Genomic DNA, 20,162 nt, shown 5'->3' with positions numbered 1-20,162 from the left:
GTGAGGGAGAGATCCTCTTTCATTTCTTTGGATAAGGCTATCCAGTTCTCCCAGCCCCATTTGTTGAAGATACTGTTCTGTCTCAGTTCAGTAGATTTGGGGGCCTTATCAAAGATCAGCTGACCATCGGTGACAGAAGAAGAGGTTGGCATACAGAGGAGTGGAAGTTAGTTAGTCCCTTGGAGCAACTAATAAACAACCAGGAACAACTAGTAAATGATCTGGAATAACTGCTGGGGGACAACTGTAACTGTCCACACACCATACACCAACCTGGATTGGGAGGAATAGCTGAGATCACAGCGTGGAATCTGTGAGTAGAAACTGTGGACGTGTGCTGGGAGCTCTTCCCCCCACAGTAGCCCAAACTGCAAAGCCTTGCTGAACAAGCGAATATTCCTCAGTCTAGCTCTAACTGGGGTTTTAATTGGCAAACATGGACTGCTCAATGCAAGCTGCAAATCCCCAACAGGCAGACAGAGGCTTTCAGTGATGACTAACCTTAGAGAGCCAGGGGACTTCTCTGTGCTGGAAAGGGGAAGCCCAGAGGACCAGGTGCTGTCTCTGGCCGGTGGGTGAAACTGGGGATGGTGGACTGGCCCTGATGGGGGCTTTCTAGCCCTTTTTCGCTCTCTTAACCTGAGAAGCTCAGTGGAGAAGGCTTCAGCCATTTTCAGTTTGTAGCATTCTGCATTGGAGAAAGCCTCAGCCATTTTCAGTTTGCAGTGCTCTGACCCAGACAAAGGTGGAGATAGTAGTCAGAGAGACAAAGAATCCATTTAAATGCAAATGAAAACTCCTTACTGGTGTATCTTCCCTAAGAGCCTAAGAGGAAAGCAGTAGTGCCCAGCTCTACTACCTGCCTTCCATTCAGAACCAGACCCCAGAGCCTGGGGGAAAACAGCCATGGGCCACACCTCCTTAACCAGTCAGGAGCTACAGACTGATAGGCACCACTTGCTGGGCAGTTTAGGAAAAGCACAGTGGCTTGAGGCCTCACAGGGTGTCTCAATCTTCTAAGACACATCCTCAGGGAAACCAGATACTGAATATTTCCTCCTTCTGGGACCTGAGCCTGTTCTGGTCTGGGAAAACCTGATTGGGGTAACCAAGGAAACCAGATGCCTAGACAACAGAAAACTACAACTTACACTATGAAAAACGAAGTTATGGCCCAGTCAAAGGAACAAACTTACACTTCAATTGAGAAACAGGAATTGAAACAACTAATGCTAAATCAATTCAAAAGTTTAGGGAAGATACAGTGAAAGAGATGAAGGATATAAAAAAAACACTGGGTGCGTACAGAAGTTAGAAATTGAAAGTTCAATAAAACAACTGGCAGAATCTGTGGAAATGAAAGGCACAACAAGAAAAGAGACTAAAGACACAATGGAGACATACAGCAGCAGATCTCAAGAGGCAGAAGAAAATACTCAGAAACTGGAGAACAAGACACCTGAAAGCCTACACACAGAATAACAGATAGGGAAAAGAATGGAAAAATAGGAACAACATCTCAGGGAACTGAATGACAACATGAAACTCATGAATGTACACGTCATGGGTGTCCCAGAAGGAGAAGAGAAGGGAAAAGGGGCAGAAGCAATAATAGAGGAAATAATCAATGAAAATTTCCCATCTCTTATGAAAGACATAAAATTACAGCTCCAAGAAGCACAGCATACCCCGAACAGAATAGATCTGAATAGGCCTACACCAAAACACTTAATAATCATATTATCAACGTCAAAGACAGAGAGAATCCTGACAGCAGCAAGAGAAAAGTGATCCATCACATATAAAGGAAGCTTGATAAGACTATCTGTGGATTTCTCAGCAGAAACCATGGAGGCAAGAAGGAAGTGGTGTGATAAATTTAAGATACTAAAAGAGAAAAACTGCCAACCAAGAATCTTATATCTGGCAAAACTGTCCTTCAAATATGAGGGAGAGTTGAAAATATTCTCTGACAAACAGACAATGAAAGAGTTTGTGAACAAGATATCTGCTCTATAGGAAATACTACAGGGAGCACTACAGACAGATAGGAAAGGACAGGAGTGAGAGGTTTGGAACACAATTTTTGGTGATGGTAGCGTAACAATGTAAGTACACTGAACAAAGATGACTATGAGTATGGTTGAAAGAGGAAGGCTAGGGGCATGTGGGACACCAGAAGGAAAGAGGAAAGATAAGGACTGGAACTTTATAACCCAGTGAAAACTAGAGTGCTCAACAATTGTGATACAATATACGAATATGTTTTTTTCATGAGGGAGAACAAATGAATGTCAACCTTGCAAGGTGTTAAAAGGAATGGTCTTTGAAAGCAGACTTTAGCTCTAGAGAAGCTAAGAGAGGACAAACACCGCAAGAGCAACTAAGAGTGACATTTTTTAGGAACTGCAGCCTAGAGAGGAGCGTCCTGGGAGAAAGCCATTTTGAAACCAGAACTATGGAGCAGGTGGCAGCCATGTGACTTCCCAGCTAACAGAGGTTTTCCGGATGCCATTGGCCATCCTCTAGTGAAGGTACCTGAATGGTGATGTGTTACCTTGGACACTTTATGGCCTTAAGACTGTAACTGTGTAACCAAATAAATCCCCTTTTATAAAAGCCAATCCATTTCTGGTGTTTTGCATTCCAGCAACATTAGCAAACCGGAACAGGTGCAAAATCTATATTTTTTTGTAACGGACTATATAATTTAACTGGTATGGTCAGTTTATTCAAAGAACATAGTTGCATGGAATGTTGAATACTGAGTGAAATCTGGTTGGCTTGTACAGGTTAGTGTGAAGCCTCAATACATCCAGAGTAATTTGGGCAGAGAATAAAAATGTATTTGCAAAGCCCCCTTGAGGGACTAGGGGAAAATATGGATATATTAAATGTCCCCACCTGGGGAATTAATGATGTTCTCACAAGCATTGGGGACTACCAATTTAGAAGGCTGAGCCCTTGATCTTGGGGCTTGCCCTTATGAAGTTTGTTACTGCAGAGGAGAAGCTAAGCCTACTTAAAATTGTGTCTAAGAGTCATGCTCAGAGAACCTCTTTTGTTTCTCAGATGTGGCTTCTCTCTCTAAGCCAACTCTGCACGTAAACTCACTGCCCTCCCCCTCATGTGGGTCTCCCAGGGGTTTATATCTCCTTGGCAACATGGGACATGACTTACAGGAATGAACGTGGCCTTGCCATTGTGGAATTGAAAAAGCCTTCTTGGACCAAAATGGGGAAGAGAAATGAAACAAAATAGGATTTCAGTGGCTGAGAGATCTCAAATAGAGTCAAGAGATCATTCTGGAGGTTATTCTTATGTATTACTTAGGTATCACTTTTTAATTAGTGTATTGGAGTAGCTAGAAGGAAATACATGAAACAGTTGAACTGCAACCCAGTAGCCTGCATTCTTTAAGATGATTATATAACTATATAGCTTACACTGTATGACCACGTGATTGTGAAAATTTTGGGGCTCCCACTCCCTTTATCCAGTGTATGGACAGATGAATAGAAAAATGAGGACAGAAAGTAAATGAATAATAGGGAGGGATGAGGAGTATGGGATGTTTTGGATGTTCTTTTTCACTTTAACTTTTATTCTTATTCTTTTTTGTGTGCGGTAATGAGAATGTTCAAAAATTGTGGCAATGAATGCACAGCTATATAATGGTACTGTGAACAGTTTATTTTACACCATGGATGATTGGTATGTGAATATATCAATAAAATTGTACTTAAAAAAAGGAAACTAAGTACTGCATATTATCAACTACTAAGTAAAAAATTATCTCAAAACATAGTGGCTTAAAATTATAAACATTTATTATTTTACAGTGTTTGTGGTCCAGAGCCTGAGATGGCTTAGCTGAGTGGTTTTGGCTCGGTTCTCTTGTGAGGTTGCTGTGTGAAAGCATTGGAGGATCTGCTTCCCAGGGGACTCATTTACATGCTTGACAAGTTAGTCCTGGTTGTTCAGAGGTCTCAGTTCCTTCCCATGTGGACAGTAGGACTGCTTGAATGTCTTCATCATAGAGTGAGTTATCCAAGAAGGAGCAAGGAAGAAGCCACACTGTTTTTTATGACCTAGTCTTCAGAGTCACACAACATCCCTTCTACTACATTCTGTTAGTTAGAAATCAGTCACTTAGTAGAGACCATATTCGAGGTTAGGAGACCATGTTCAAGCTCCACTTCTTGAAGGGAGAGGTATCAAAGAATCTATGGACATATTTAAAAACCACTCAACAGTGCTTGAGTTCCTAAACTAATAAACATTTCAAATCAATTTTGCAGTGTTTAACTGTTCTTCAGAGACTAGATGTTTGGATTTCTGGTGGGAATGACCTGTGTGTTTGGAACCAAGAATTAGATCTGCTGTGTAAGACTAGTCACCTTTCTGATACAGGTAAAAAAAAAACGAATCCAGGTAATTGTGAACCATAATTGACTGATTGTAAAAGACATGGTGGACCTTTAAAGACGTTTTCCATTTATACAATGATCAGTATAGGGGATTTTTATTTTTCAGTTCTGAAGATAAGTTATAGCCAAATTTCTTCAGTTAAGATTAAGGGTTGTATAAAATATATTTCCATCCCGAATTAGAGAAGAGACTCCTTTCCTTTTGGCTTCCTCTTCCTTTCTCACAAAATTTCTCAAAAGTAGTCAGGAAAAACTTTTATATATGCTCTTGGTCCATGTTCCTAAACTGAGCTTATTGAGCATGTGGATACTTGGAAGCAGACCTTTATAACTTTACAGTAGCACATCCTCTTTCATTGTAGGTTTATTGGACTTTTGAATGGATCCTGAGTATGACTTCATTTTACAATTGATTTTAGTAAGAAGTTCATATGTTTGCAAGCTTACTACCTCTACCTCTCCACCTTCTCTTCCTTCACCACCATGGGAAAATACTTACAAAAACACTGCTGAAGCAAACCAATTTGGAGAAATAAATTTGGCAGGAAATACTACCCCAATCACATCAGTGCTTATCTTTTGATATATGAAGGACAGCAATTTAATAGAATATTTTCTGAATTTGTATATATATTATAAATTCCATATATATAAATGACATATACATAATAATGGAAAAATTGACTTCAATAAATAGGTGTTTTTTTGCCAACACAACTGGTAATTCTGAATCTAAATATATTACTCTTTAATTCTTGCTGACAAAAGTCATATTTGTAGTGTCTTACAGAAGTTATGGCTAAAGTCATTTCATGATTCAGCTATAAAAAGATACTCGGAACTGTATACTAAGTGAAATGTGTAATACTGACTCTGATTATTTCAGTAATAAATTTTATTAATATAATCATTTGATCATAAACATGCTATTTGAAGGCCATTTTCCTAAGTGTCAACTGTTGGCTAACTCAATGTCTTCTTCAATTTATATTTTTATAGCCAGAGACTGTATGTCTCATTTGAGCAAGTGTAAATGGGTGATGTAATTATTTTACGGGATCCCTGGTAAATAAATTTGAATCACAGAGTATACCATTTCACCACAATGGTAAAAATGTAAAAAGAGCATACCCTACCTTTAATAAATCGGTGTCTTCCAAAGGTCTCAGAATCATAGTTTTCACAAAATCATTTTCCATGTGTAAGCAAGCAAGGAAGTGTGTATGTAGCACTTACAAATTGTGTGTGCTTTATTGTTACCACTCCCTTTATGGGAAATAACTGACATAAAACTTAAGAATATTTTTGTTTTTCATGTAATCTGTGAAGAAAATAATTTGAGCTTTGCTTTATGTCTTTTTGAAGGTGTCAGTGCTGTCATTGAAATACCCAGGAACTGTGTTGTAGCGGCAGTTGGCAAAGAACTGAGTGAGTATGATTTTTTTTTCTTTAAAAAAAAAAAAGTTGAGCTAGTCTTGTATAACATGTTGGAAAGAGTAATTAGTCTTCTATTTAAGGGACATCTATCTGCTCCTACCCTAGTCTTGGCCTGTTGAGATTGTTGAAGTAATAGGGAGACTGAAACATTTTCAAGATACTAGATCAGTTTTTGTACTACACTTGGTCTTCCATACTCAAGGGGACAAGCTGATGAGTGCTAAATATGTGACCCCATTCTTCTGATGCTAGAGAGGGCCATTTATACCTCACAATTCTTTCCCTTGCTGATCCATAATCAAACATTTAGGAAAAATTTTATCCACATAAAACAACTATAAACATTCTGGTAACTAAAAACTTGGGGAGGGGTATTTTGGGAATTCACTTAAGCAGAAGCTGGGAAGTTTTTGCCTCAAGAAGCCAGGATGGGGCCCATTTTCTTAGGGAAGGTTTGTGCATTTTCCTCAGAGGAGTAAGATAGCTAAGTTCTGGAGAAAGCCATTTGTGCCTGCTGCCTTATGAGTGGAATTTGGGTGAGAAGAGCAAGAAGAAGCATGCTTTATAAAAGCTTCTTTTTTCTTGAAGAATTTTTCTAATATTTCTCAGAGGGTGGTGGATATTGCTTCAACTACGTCTTCAGTGATCAGCCCTGAAATTTGCTCTGATCATCAGTTCAGAAGTGCCTGTGTGACATGAGATAATTGCTCACTGTTTGCTAACTGCTACCTACAGCCTCCACTGATAGCAGTCAGGTTTCTCTTTCTTCCATTAACCTTTTCCTATGTAAACATTTCTGAAAAGTAATTTTCTAGGCCCTGTGCTTATCTTTTCTTTTCATAAAGTAGTTTCTAAATATATAATATTGTGTTTAGTTTTTTCTTTTTCCTTCATTGAAGTTCAGTTTTTCTGTGTTCTCCATTGCAGCTGGAAGGAACCTAGCTTTTTCCCTACCTTCCTCTTCTTGCAGCTAATCAGTCACTTTGTGTTTTGCTGGTTTTACTCTAATTTGGTGGTTCTCAAACTTTAGTGTGCCTTAAGATCACCTGAAGGACTTGTTAAAACATAGATCATTGGGCCCTAGACCTACAACTCTCTAACTGGTACAAAACTACAAACTTTTGGAGATCACTAGTGTTGCCATATTTTTATTTTGCTAAGTAAAAACATTTAAAAGACCACCAATTACCATCTATCACCACCCTTATTTTGTAAGAAAAAGACATTTTAACAACAAATGAGTGTGAAGAATTTAATCTCAGAACAGAGAAAAAGAGTTTAAATGGAATGTATTTAGTTTTATAAAAAACATATATGCCCCACCCCCCCTTTTTTTTAAATTTTTGTTCCAGATGTATGAAACAATTGCCATAGAAGACCAGTGTAAGAACACCAGTGGTCTACAGGATAAAATCTAGACTTTTTAACATTTCAAATAAGGGCCTTCTTTTATGCCTCTCTGAATGTCATAAGGCTGACTTCATTGACACTGATTGTTTGAGATTCCTCCGCCTGAGGTATTTCTCACCTCTATGCCATCATTTATGCAGTTCCCTGTTTCTGGGGCATCCTCCTCCTCATTGTCCTCTTTGATCTGGCTAATTCCTACTTATCCTTTAAGAATTCAGCTTAGATATCACATTCTCCATGAAGGAAGAAGGCTTGCTTACCTGAAACCTTCCCTCCCAGAAGTTTTTCCTCCATGCTCTCGTAATACCCTGTACATGTATCTATCATTATACTTACTACTTTAAAAAAATAATTTTTTACTGTTTTTTCCCTCCCTGCTCCCTCTTCAGAATGTGAGCTCCTTGGTGAATTTAACTTTCTTATTCATCTTGTTTTTTTTTTTTACAATAATTAAAAATTTTTAACTTTAACGAAAAATTAAAACCAAAAAACCCACAACATTTCAAATAAAACAAAGCAAAAGATTAAGAAAAACAAATAACCTAAAATAACTACTTTGCTTCCAACATATTCCTGACACACCCCAAGAAAATTAATAAACCATATCCAAACAAAGGAATAAGAAAAACAAATAATCTAAAATAACTACATTGCTTCCAACATGTTCCTACCATACCCCAAGAAAATTAACAAAGCATAATCAAACAAAGGCATAAGAAAAACCAAATAACCTAAAATAACTACATTGAAGCTGATTTTTCAGTGCAATAGCTTTTTTAACGTTATCAAAAAATTTAAAAAATTTCAAACAAAACAAAACAAAGGAATAAGAAAAACAACCTAAAATAAACTGTATTGTTCCAACATGTCCCTATCATACCCCAAGAAAATTAACAAATCCTAACAAGACAAAGGAATAAGAAAAACAAATAGCCTAAAATAATTACATTGCTTCCAACGTGATCCTACCATACCCAAGAAAGTTTGCAAACCATAATCACTCCTGAGCATTCCTGTAACATTGAGATTACCCTCAATGGCTTATCTGTTTTGTTTAGATTATCGTTCCCCCTTCACTAGTTGCTGTCTATCTCTATTTCCCCTACATTATACAATGTAAACCATTTATTTTACATTTTTCACAGAGTTCACATTAGTGGTAACATACAATATCTCTCTTTTTGTGTCTGGCTTATTTCACTCAGTATTATGTCTTCAGGGTTCATCCATGTTGTCATGTTTCATGACCTCGTTCCTTCTTACTGCAGCGTAGTATTCCATCTTGTGTACATATATACCACATTTTGTTTATCCACTCATATTTGAAGGGCACTTGGATTGTTTCTGTTTCTTGGCAATTGTGAGTAATGCCAATATGAACATCAGTGTGCAGATATCTGTTCATTTCACTGCTTTCAGATCTGGGTATATACCGAGAAATGAAATTGCTGGATGGAAGGGTAACTCAATATCAAGTTTTCTAAGGAACCTCCAGACTGTCTTCCAAGTGGCTGTACCATTATACAGTCCCACCAGCAATGAATAAGAGTTCCAATTTCTCCACATCCTCTCCAGCATTTGTAGCTTCCTGTTTGCTTAATGGCAGTCATTCTAATTGGTGTGAGATGATATCTCATTGTGGTCTTAATTTGCATCTCTCTAATAGCTAGTGAAAATGGACATTTTTTTCATGTGTTTTTTAGCCATTTGTATTTCTTCTTCAGTGAAATGTCTTTCATATCTTTTGCCCATTTTGTAATTGGGCTATCTGTACTATTGTTGTTGAGTTGGAGAATTTCTTTATATATGCACGATATCAGTCTTTTGTCAGATACATGGTTTCCAAATATTTTTTCCCATTGAGTTGGCTGCCTCTTCTCTTTTTTGACAAATTCCTTTGAGGTACAGAAGCTTTTAATTTTGAGGTCTTACTCTTCTTTATGTTATAGATCATAGATTTTTACTGAATGAATGAATAAATTAGTGAATTCATTGAAATAGTAATAAAAGCAAGGCCAGTTGCCTCAGCAGAAGTTAGACTGTCATCTAAAAAATAAAAGAAATGAAAGTTGGTTTTATTCAAAAAATAATTTATGAAAAATGCATGCCATTCTTAAAAGTGGGGTTCTGCATTTTGCTTAGTTTTATCAACAAATAATTATATAGTGCCAGTTTTCCTTGTAAAGAAATTAATTTAACTACTGTAAATGGAATGGAGTATCTTTTGTTTTTAAGACCAAGGTTCTGCTTGTGGTCCTTGGTTTTAAATGTCCCATAGCAATTTTTCTTTTCCTATGTGATGATTCCTTTCAGCAGGAAAAATAATTTCTGTGTTCACTAGCTATAGTGACTTTGAGGCTCTACTAGCCAAGGAAGGCTGTCAGCTCTGAGACTTCATCCTGGTTCAGAAGGCCAGGGGTTTTTTTCTTAACCCTTTCCTCGAATCGACTCTTTTGTACTCTTATCTGATTCACATTTGCTTTGTTTCCTTGAAGTTTTACGTAAGTGACCTTGTGAATACTTGTCTATAGAGTTCATATATATGTTCTTACTAAACAGGTTCACAGTATCTTCTGTAATTTTAGATTTATTTCTTTTTCCTGTCAGTATTTCATATTATTATCTCTGTTGGTTTGATTAAACAATATATTGCTTGTTATTCCAAAACCCAAATCACAATATCATTTGGTAGTATTTCAACTAAACCAGAATTTTCACACCACTTAGATACCTGTAAAAATTCCTTTTTGTATTAACTAAAAGATCTTCTTCTTTTGAAAGCCACAGTTTGAACATGAATGGCTGTCAGGACTAAATAACCTTTCTGGAGATTTGTTAGTTGATAAAATATTGTTCAATCATACAGACAGAAGCATGGGTGAATTCCTTCCAGATAAGAATGTGAGAAAGAAGAGAAACTTTAATAATTAGCCAAAATTAGGTAAGGATCTTTGAGATTTCTGTACTGCTCAGATGTTAGAATAATCTTTGAGCATCCACAGCACTTGATACAGTGACATATTTGTTAATACATTTATTATAAGCCTGTTTATAAGTCTCACTCCCATTCTAGACTGTGAGCATTACAGAGCAGTGACTGGGCATTATTCACATTTTATGTCTAAGATCCTGGAATGCGGTAGATGCTTAGTAAATATTTGTTGATAGAATCACTTTAGTTGATTTGATTTTGTGTTTTCTGGGTTGATTAAAGTTAGGATTTAATATTAATTTAAGTAAAACTGTATTTGTTAAATTCAGATAATTAGCCTAGCCACACATCAAATATTGGATATAGTCCGTGAAGAACTGAATGGCATATAAAATTTACAGGGCATATTCTCTCTCTGAGAATTTATAATTTACTAGTGATGTCTAGGTATCAAGAAAAGATTATTTTTTAAAAAAGAAGCTGCTGAAGTCTTCACTGACATGATATTAAGGATGAATTTGTAGCTTATTTTGTAGCAGTGCTTACTGGCCTGGGAATATGAGTAGAGAAAGCTGATGGTGGAGATGATTCAGGGATGTGGGCCAGTTACTATCTAAGGAGGGAGTGAGGCTAGCTGGACTTGGATTGAAGCCCTAAAGAGGATGAGGGCTTCAATGGTTGGCAGTGGATTTGGAAGTGTCAATAAAGTAAGAAAATTCTAAGGACACACTTGGGGTTTTAGTAGAGTATTTCAAATATCTCAAGCATTTGATAGAAATATTTTATAGGAGTATGAATACGGCTTTTTTTTGGAGCTGGGTTTTCAATATTGTAGGTATTTTTCTATTAATGAAATGTTTGCTTTTTGAGCAGAAATAGTATTTTGTCTTTTTGGAATATTTTAATAAAATTATATCTTTCTTTGCATTTAGTAATTTTTAGGTTGATAGCACCCACAAAAGGATCACTAGAATGGGATATTCTTGAAGTTAAGCACCTCTATGATCATCAGGATAATATTCTTTCATTGATAAACATCAATGGTAAGCTCATTATTCACATTTTTATATCTTAAAATGTTGTACCTCTGCACAGGTTGTGAACTCCAGTCTTGTTTTGCTCCAGGAATAGAATTACTGTCATTAAAAATAATACTTTAGATTCATAGAGGTTGGCATTTTCTTTTAAGTCTGATGTTTAAGCCATTGTAATTAAGCAAGTTTATAGATTGGTAGGTCTAAGATTTAGGTACAAGTTGAAGAATAAAATGGGGGAGAGGAAAGAATAGAGGAGAGCATAATTTCTCAGGTGCTTCTTGCTAGCTGTTGGATGATGTTGTGGGCTGTGAATACTAATGCTTAGTAGCATTTCAGTCTTTTCTAGAAAATGTTTATGGCTTGCTCCTCTTTTGTAGAGAATTTTTGAAGTATTATACCCTTTTCTCTTGCCAGCCACGTAGTACAGTAATCACATAGCAAGTTATACACTTACAATAAAATGAGAATTCAAGCCAGTTGTAATCATGATAAAGGTTCTCAGAGAAAAGCACCAAACTAAAGTATAGGTCTGCAGAAAATGGGTCATGTCTTCCCTTCTTCATGGTTGCAGGTTCAATTGCCAAACACCACAGTTGGCTTCATAATTTATTTTAATTGGTTATCTCCTCTGAGCTAAATCTGATATCAGATGGCAAGAAAAGATCACAAACCACAAAAATTTGGTACTCAGCTGATCACCTGCAAAGAAGTGACAGCTTATATCATAGCTTTGCTGAGTGATCTGTGTACCAAGGTCAGATGAAAGGACCCCTGGGCTTTAGTTTGATAGTAGTTTGGAGGAGATTGCAAGAAGAGTCCTAAAAGGATGCTGTGAATATGATGTAGTTGGGTGATCAGAGCCTGGGTTGCCTCTTTTTGAGCAATGCTTGTTATTCTGGTTTGCTAATGCTGCTGTTATGCAAAATACCAAAAATGGATTGGCTTTTACAAAGGGGATTTATTAGGTTACAAATTTACAGTTCTAAGGCCATAAAAGTGTCCAAACTAAGGTATCACAAGAGGAACTTTCACTGAGGAAAAGCCGATGACATCCAGAATACCTCCATTAGCTGGAAAGGCACGTGGCTGGTATCTGCTGGTCCTTTGCTCCTGGGTTGCGTTTCAAAATGGCTTTCTCCAAAATGTCTCTGGGCTCTTCTCTCTCAGCTCCTGTGCATCCTCGTTTCTTTCTCCCAGGGCATTTGTCTCTAAGCATCTAGGGATCCTCTCTTAGCTTCTCTGAAGCAAACTCTGGGCTTCATCTCTTAGCTTAGCATCTCCAAACATCCTTCTGTCTGAATCTCTAGCCATCTCTAAGTGTCAGCATCTGTGTCGGTTCTTAGCTCTCTTAAATACTCCGGTGAGCTAATCAAGACCCACCCTGAATGGGGAAGCCACACCTCCATGGAAGTAATTTCATCAGAGGTCTCACCCACAGTTGGATGAGTCACATCTCCATGGAAACACTCAATCAAAAGGTTCCACTAAAGGCTCATAAGTCTGCCCCCAAGAGATTGCATTAAAGAACATGGCTTTTGTGGAGGACATAATAGATTCAAACCAGCACACTTGTATTAACAGGATGCAAGGGGAAAGAGGGGTCAAATAGCATGAAGTGTAGTCTCCTTTTCTGTGTCATTCAGTCATATTTTCAGATACATCAGTAACAATATCCCTCTCAGCCCCAAAATTGTCCTCCCTAATAGCCAGCCACCTTCTTGTAAAGCCCAGCTACAAGTCTTTCTAAGGGCTAGATTGTCTGTGGTGATATGTCACCAGTGGTTGGGATCACCCCTTTTTTTCTCCAGCCATGGATGGCAGCATAGGAGGCAAGTTCCTATTTGGGGCCCTCTGAAGCCTCCTTGGTGATACTGAGCCATAAGTCCCAAGTTCCTGAAACTGCTGAAAAAAGCACAACAATATTTTGGCTTGTCACACTGGTCATACTTAGTTGTCTTGTTTTAGCTGTGAAACGCTTTACTCCTGAACTAGCATAATTACTTAAGAGAAGGTGATGGGATGTTACTAAGGTAGCCTTAACTTCATGGTGTTTTTGCTATGTGGTATTCATAGAAGCTTGTAATAATTTAATGAAGAAAGCATTTGTGCCAGTTTGAAACTGTTACGTACCCCAGGAAAGACTATGTTCGTTAATGCAGTCTTGTGGAGGCAGACTTATTATGGGTGGGATCTTTTGATTATGTTGTTTCCATGGAGATGTGACCCACCCAACTGTGGGTGAGACCTTTTGATTAGATTATTTTCATGGAGGTGTGGCCCCATCCATTCAAGGTGTGTCTTGATTAGTTTACCGGAGTCCTTAAGAGAGCTCAGGGGCCGACACAGATCCAGACATTTGGAGAAACTGAGAGAGACAGTTTGGAGGGAAGCTAAGATATATAATCCAGTGTTTGCCCCCAGGAAAAGCTAAGAGAGACACTTAGAAAGTGCCCAGAGACATTTTAGAGACAGCCATTGAAACCAGATGTTTGGGGATGCTAAGCTAAGAGATGAAGCCCGGAGTTTGCCCTGGAAGAGGAAATGAGAACCCACAGATGCTTAAAGAGAAGGCCACTGGAATCAGAAGCTGAAAGGAATGCAACCTGGGAGCAAAGGACCAGAGATGCCAGCCTTCTCAACTAACAGAGGTGTTTTGGATGCCATCAGCCTTTCCTCAGTGAAGGTATCCTCTTGTTGATGTCTTAATTTGAACACTTTTAGGCCTTAGAACTGTAAATTTGTAATCTAATAAATCCCCTTTATAAAAGGCAATCCATTTCTGGTATTTTGCATTCCGGTAGCTTTAGCAAACTGGAACAGCTTTCTTCAGTGTTTTTTCTTTGCCAGCTTCTTAAGGGTGGGAAGAAAATGGAAAGCCAAAATAAAAGTTATAAATGAAAGTTACAGAAAACCCTAGTACTTTAAAAAGGAAAAGTTTTATTCATACACCATACAGTCCTCCAAAATGTACAGTCATTGGCTCTCAGTATAATCACAGAATTGGGCATTCATCACCACAGTCAATTTGAGAACTCGTTCCAAAAAGAAAAATCCCATACCGCCTGCACCCTCCTGTTATTGACACTTAGCAGTCCTATAGTACCTTCATTAAAATTGATGAAAGACTATTACAATATTACTGTTAACTATAGTCCATAGTTTGCATTAGTTATATTTTTTCCCATATACCATCCCATTATTAACACCTTGTAATAGTGACATACATTTCTTCTAGTTCATGTAGGAACATTCTTATATGTGCAATTAACCACAGTCATTGTCCACAACAGGGTTCACTATGTTATAGAGTCCCATGTTTTAACTTTCCTTCTAGTAATATACACAACCCTAAACTTCCCCTTTCAACCATAATCACACCTGTAATTCAGCGCTGTTAATTACACTCACAGTAATGTGCTATCATCACCTCTATCCATGTCCAAACCTTTACAATCAGCCTTTTTGAAAATTCTGTATAAATTAAGCATCAGCTCCCCATTCTGTACCCTCATTTTATCTCCTGGTAACCTGTTCTCTAGATTTTAACTCCAAGAGTTTGCTTATTTTAATTAGTTCATATTACTGAGATCATAAAATATTTGTCCTTTTGTGTCTGACTTATTTCACTCAGTATAATGTCCTCAGTGATCATGTTGTCGCATGCATCAGGACTTCATTCCTTCTTATAGCTGTATAATACTCCGTCATATGTGTATACTACATTTTGTTTATCCATTCATCAGTTGACAGACATTTGAGTTGTTTACATCTTTTAGCAATTGTGAATAATGCTGCTATCAACTTCAGTGTGCAAAAGTCTGTTCATGTCCCTGATTTCAGTTCTTCTGAGTATATACCTAGTAGAGGGATTGCTGGATCATATGCCAATTCCATACTTAGCTTCCTGAGGAACTATCAAATTGTCTTCTGCTGTGGCTGCATCGTTTTACATTCCCACTAGCAGTGATTAAGTGTTCCACATCCTCTTCAACACTTGTAGTTTCTGTGTTTTTGATAGAGGCCATTCTAGCAGGTGTTAAATGATATCTTGTGGTTTTGATTTGCATCTCTCTAGTAGCTAGTGATGTTGAGCAACTTTTCATGTGCTTTTTAGCCATTTGTACTTCCTCTTCAGAGAAAAGTCTCTTCAAGACTTTTGCACATTTTAAAATTGGTTGTCTTTTTATTGATGAGTTGTAAGACTTATTTATATGTTCTGGATATTAAACCAAGATTGGATATGTGGTTTCCAAATATTTTCTCCCATTGAGTAGGCTTCCTTTTCACTTTCTTGACAAAGCTCTTTGAAGTGCAAAAGTATTTAATTTTGGAGAGGTCCCATTATCTATTTCTTCTTTTGTTGCTTGTGCTTTGGGTGTAAAGTCTAAGAAACCACTGCCTACCAGGTGGTCTTGAAGATGCTTCTCTACATTTTCTTCTAGGAGTTTTATGGTCCTGGCTCTTGTATTTAGGTCTTTGATCAACTTTGAGTTAATTTTTGTATAAGGTGTAAGGTAGGTTTCCTCTTTCATTCTTTTGGATATGGATATCCAATTCTCCCAGCACCATTTGTTGAAGAGACTATTCTGTCCCAGTTAGGTGGATTTGGTAGCCTTGTCAAAAATCACGTGACCATAGATGTTAGGGTCTATTTCTGAACTGTCAATTTGATTCCATTGATCTGTATATTATCTTTATGTCTGTATGATGCTGTTTTGATCACTGTAGCTTTGTAATATGCTTTAAAGTGAGGAAGTGTGACTCAATGAACTTTGTTCTACTTTGTCAATATGTTTTTGGTTATTTGTGGCCCCTTGTCCTTCCAAATAAATTTGGTGATTGGCTTTTCCATTTCTGCAAAGTGGGCTGTTGGTATTTTGATTGAGAATGCATTGAACCTGTAAATAAATTTGGGTGGAACTGACATTTAATGAATTTAGTCTTCCAATCCATAAACATTGAATATCCTTCTATTTATTTAGGCCTACTTTGATATCTTTTAGAAATGGTTTGTAGTTTTCTGTGTATCAGTCCCTTACATCCATCATTAAATGTATTCCTAGATATTTGATTCTTTTAGTTGCTATTGTAAATGGAATTTATTTCTTGATTTCCTCTTCATATATTGCTCATTACTAGTGTATAGAAATGCTACTGATTTTTCCTCATTGGTCTTATATCCCACCACTTTGCTGAACTCATTTATTAGGTCTGTTAGCTTTGTTGTAGATTTTTCAGGACTTTCTAAATATAGGATCATATCATCTGCAAATAGTGAAAATTTTTCTACTTTCTTTCCAATTTGGATGCCTTTAATTTGTTTTTCTTGCCTAATTGCTCTAGGCAGAACTTATAGCACCAAGTTGAGTAACAGTGGTGAGAGTGGGTAGTTTTGTCTTATTCAAGATCTTAGAAGGAAAGCTTTCAGTCTTTCACCATTGAGTACAATGTTAGCTGTGAGTTTTTCATATATGCCTTTTATCATGTTCAGGAAGTTTCCTTCTATTCCTGTTTTTCAGACTGTTTTCATCAAGAAAGGGTGCTTGATTTTTCAAATCCCTTTTTCTGCATCAATCAAGATATCATGTGGTTTTTCTCCTTCCTTTTGTCAATGTAGTGTATTACATTAATTGATTTTCTTGTGTTAAACTACCCTTGCATACCTGGGAGAAGACCCACTTGATCTTGATGTATAATTCTTTTAATGCGTTGTTAGAGTCAATTTGCTAGTGTTTTGTTGAGGATTTTTTCATCTATATTCGTTAGGGAAATTAGTCTTTATTTTCTTTTTTGTGATATCTTTATCTGACTTCGGTATTACGGTAATACTGGCTTTATAGAATGAGTTAGGTAGTGTTCCTTCCTGTTAAATTTTTTGGAAGAGTTTGAGCAGGATTGATATTGATTGTTCTTGGAATGATTGGTAGAATTCACCTGTGAAGCCAACTGTTCCTGGGCTATTCTTTGTTGGGAGGTTTTTGATGACTGTTTCAATCTCTTTACTTGTGATTGGTTTGATGAGCTCTTCTATTTCTTCTAGAGTCAGAAGGGGTTGTTCATGTGTTTCTAGGAAATTGTCCATTTACCTAAGTTGTCTAGTTTTTTGGCCTATAGTTGTTCATTGTATCCTCTTATGATCCTTTTTATTTCTGTGGGGTCAGTAGTAATGTACCCTTTCATTTCTGATTTTACTTATTTGCATCTTCATTCTTTATCGTTGTCAGTCTAACTAAGGGTTTGTTAATTTTATGGATTATCTGAAAGAACCAACTTTTGTTTTATTCTGTTGGTTTTTTCTTCTTAAGTCCCTTTATTTCTGCTCTAATTTTTGTCAATTCTTTCCTTCTGCTTGCTTTGGGGTTAGTTTGCTGTACTTTTTCTAGTTCCTCCAGGTGTGCAGTTAGGTCTCTGATTTTAGCTCTATCTTCTTTTAGAGCTATAAATTTCCCTCTCAGCACTGCCTTTGCTGCATCCTATAAGTTTTGATGTATTGTGCTTTCATTTTCATTTGTCTTGAGATATATACTGATTTCTCTTGCAATTTATTATTTGGCCCACAGATTAAGTGAATGTTATTTAATCTTCGTATATTTGTGAATTTTCCAGTTCTCCACCTGTTACTGATCTCCAACTTCATTCCATTTTGTCAGAGAAGATGCTTTTTATAATTTCAGTTGGTTTAAATTTATTGCAACCTGTTTTGTGGGCCAATATGTAGTCTATCTTGGGGAATAATCCATGAGCACTTGAGACGAATGTATATCCTGCTGTTTTGGAGTGCAGTATTCTGTAACTATATGTTAGGTCTAGTTAGTTCATTTATAGTATTATTCAAGTTTTCTGTTTCCTTATTGCTCTTCTGTCTAGATATTCTGTCTATTGATGAGAGTGGTGTATTGAAGTCTCCAAATATTCTTGTAGAGGTGTCTATTTCTCTCTTCAGTGTTCCCAGGGTTTATCTCATGTATTTTGGGGCAACATGTTAAGTTGTGTAAATATTATGGTTATTATTTCTTCTTGGTATATTGCCCCTTTTATTAGTATGTAATATCCTTCTTTGTCTTTTTTAACAGTTTTGCATTTTTTCCAATATTATTATAGCTTTTTCAGGTCTTTTCATGTTACTGTTTGCATGGAATATCTTTTTCCAACCTTTCAGTTTCAACCTATTAGCATCCTTGGGTCTAAGGTCAGCCTCTTACAGATAGCATATAGATGAATCATATTTTTTATCCATTTTGCTAATGTGTGTCTTTTGATTGGGGAGTTTAATCCATTAACATTCAATGTTATTACTATAAAGGCTGTACTTACTCCAAACATTTTATCTTTTGGCTTTTATATGGCACATCTTATTTTTACCCCTTTTAGTTTCCCTTTCTGATAATCTTCATTTCTGCACTCTCTTCCAAGCCTCTCTCTCCTAGCTTTTCCTTTCTGCTGTAGTACCCCCTTTAGTGTTTCTTGTATGGCAGGTTTCTTATTAAAAGATTCTCTCAGTTTCTGTTTATCTGTGAATATTTTAAACTCTCCCTCATTTTGAAGGACAGTTTTGCCTGGTAAAGAATTCTTGGCTTGCAGTTTTTCTTTGTTAGTACCCTAAATATATCATACCACTGCCTTCTCACCTCCATGGTTTCTGATGGGAAATTGGGACTTAGTCTTTTTGCATGTCCCTTGTATTTTATGAATTGCTTTTCTCTTGCTACTTTCACAATTATCTGTTTTTCTTTGGCATTTGAGATTCTGATTAGTATGTGACTTGGAATACATTCATTAAGATTTATTTTGTTTGGAGTACATTGCGCTTCTTGAACTTGTACCTTTACTTCTTTCATAAGAGTCGGGAATTTTTCAGCCATTTTTTCCCCAAATTTTCTCTCTGCCCCTTTTCCCCTCTCTTCTTCTGGAATGTATTTGTGTGCTCCATGCTGTCACTCATTTCCCCGAGACCCTGCTCCATTTTTTCATTTTTTTCTCTATCTGTTCTTCTGACTGTAAGCTTTTGGATATTCTATCCTCTAGCCCACTGATCCTTTCATCTGTCTGTTCAAATGTGCTGCTGTATCCTATAAAATCATTCTACAGGGATTTTATGCTTTATTTTCATAACAATGGCTATCTGTTAAGTATTTTAAATCACTTATTTTTCATGTAAATTTTACAATTGCATTACTAAAGAAAATGATAGAAGCATTTAACAGGAAAGCTAGGACTCTGAAATCATAAAGCATGCCATCAAGGGTACCTTAAAACTTTTTTTCAAGAAAATAAAGTATGTGTGATTAGGTCACTGATGACAAAACAATGATGTGGCTCACAAGAACAGATGTGAACAGATGTCAACAGATGTAAGTTTGCAAATATTTGATAAGATAAATACATTGTTTTCTTAGAAGTGTTTCGGTTTACAGTAATTAGAATTCGATGTCTGTTTTTAAAATCTGAAATTATTGCTATGAAGCATACTACAAATTATATAAGATAAAAAGGAACAATATCCTTGAATTGTTAAAATAGTGTTTAAGGCTCTGTTTTCTAAAAAAAAGTTAATTGACACAAAGAGAGCTTTTGAAAAATACTTACGCAGCAGTGTCATTAAATAAACATCATCATTCTCTCTAGTGTATATTTTATCTCTTCTTTTGTGCCTTTCACTCCCATAAGTTGCTTTTTTTTTTTTTTTTTTGGCATGCTTTCAGATTCTTCTTTTTGCTCACCCAGTGCGTTCTTAGTATCCTTTTTTGCCATATTTTCCTTCATCTCCTTGAATTGATTTAGGAGATTTGTTTGAACATCATTGATTAGTAGTTGCAAATCCTGTCTCTCATCTGAAGTTTTAATTTGTTCCATTGACTGGACCATATCTTCCTGTCTCTTTGTATGGTTTGTTATTTTTTGCTGATGTCTAGGCAT

General features: G+C 36.6%; 1 protein-coding gene across 3 annotated transcripts in view; it reads left to right on the top strand.

Annotated features, from left to right (window-relative positions):
- Window positions 1-20,162, top strand: part of WDR41 (WD repeat domain 41) — a 97,541-nt gene that overhangs the window by 41,962 nt on the left and 35,417 nt on the right. For all 3 annotated transcript variants that reach the window (XR_005211397.1, XM_037801631.1, XM_037801632.1), the window contains exons 6-8: window positions 4,302-4,413; window positions 5,796-5,858; window positions 11,142-11,252. Coding sequence is in view for 2 of the 3 variants with exons in the window: in XM_037801631.1 (XP_037657559.1) it covers window positions 4,302-4,413; window positions 5,796-5,858; window positions 11,142-11,252 (286 nt within the window). In the remaining variant the exon portion in view is untranslated. The remainder of the gene's footprint in view (window positions 1-4,301; window positions 4,414-5,795; window positions 5,859-11,141; window positions 11,253-20,162) is intronic.

This window comes from Choloepus didactylus, chromosome 13 (assembly GCF_015220235.1).
Source record: "Choloepus didactylus isolate mChoDid1 chromosome 13, mChoDid1.pri, whole genome shotgun sequence".
Lineage (NCBI taxonomy): Eukaryota > Metazoa > Chordata > Mammalia > Pilosa > Megalonychidae > Choloepus > Choloepus didactylus.
The sequence above is the reverse complement of the archived record's forward strand: the minus strand, read 5'-3'. Positions and strand labels throughout refer to the sequence as shown.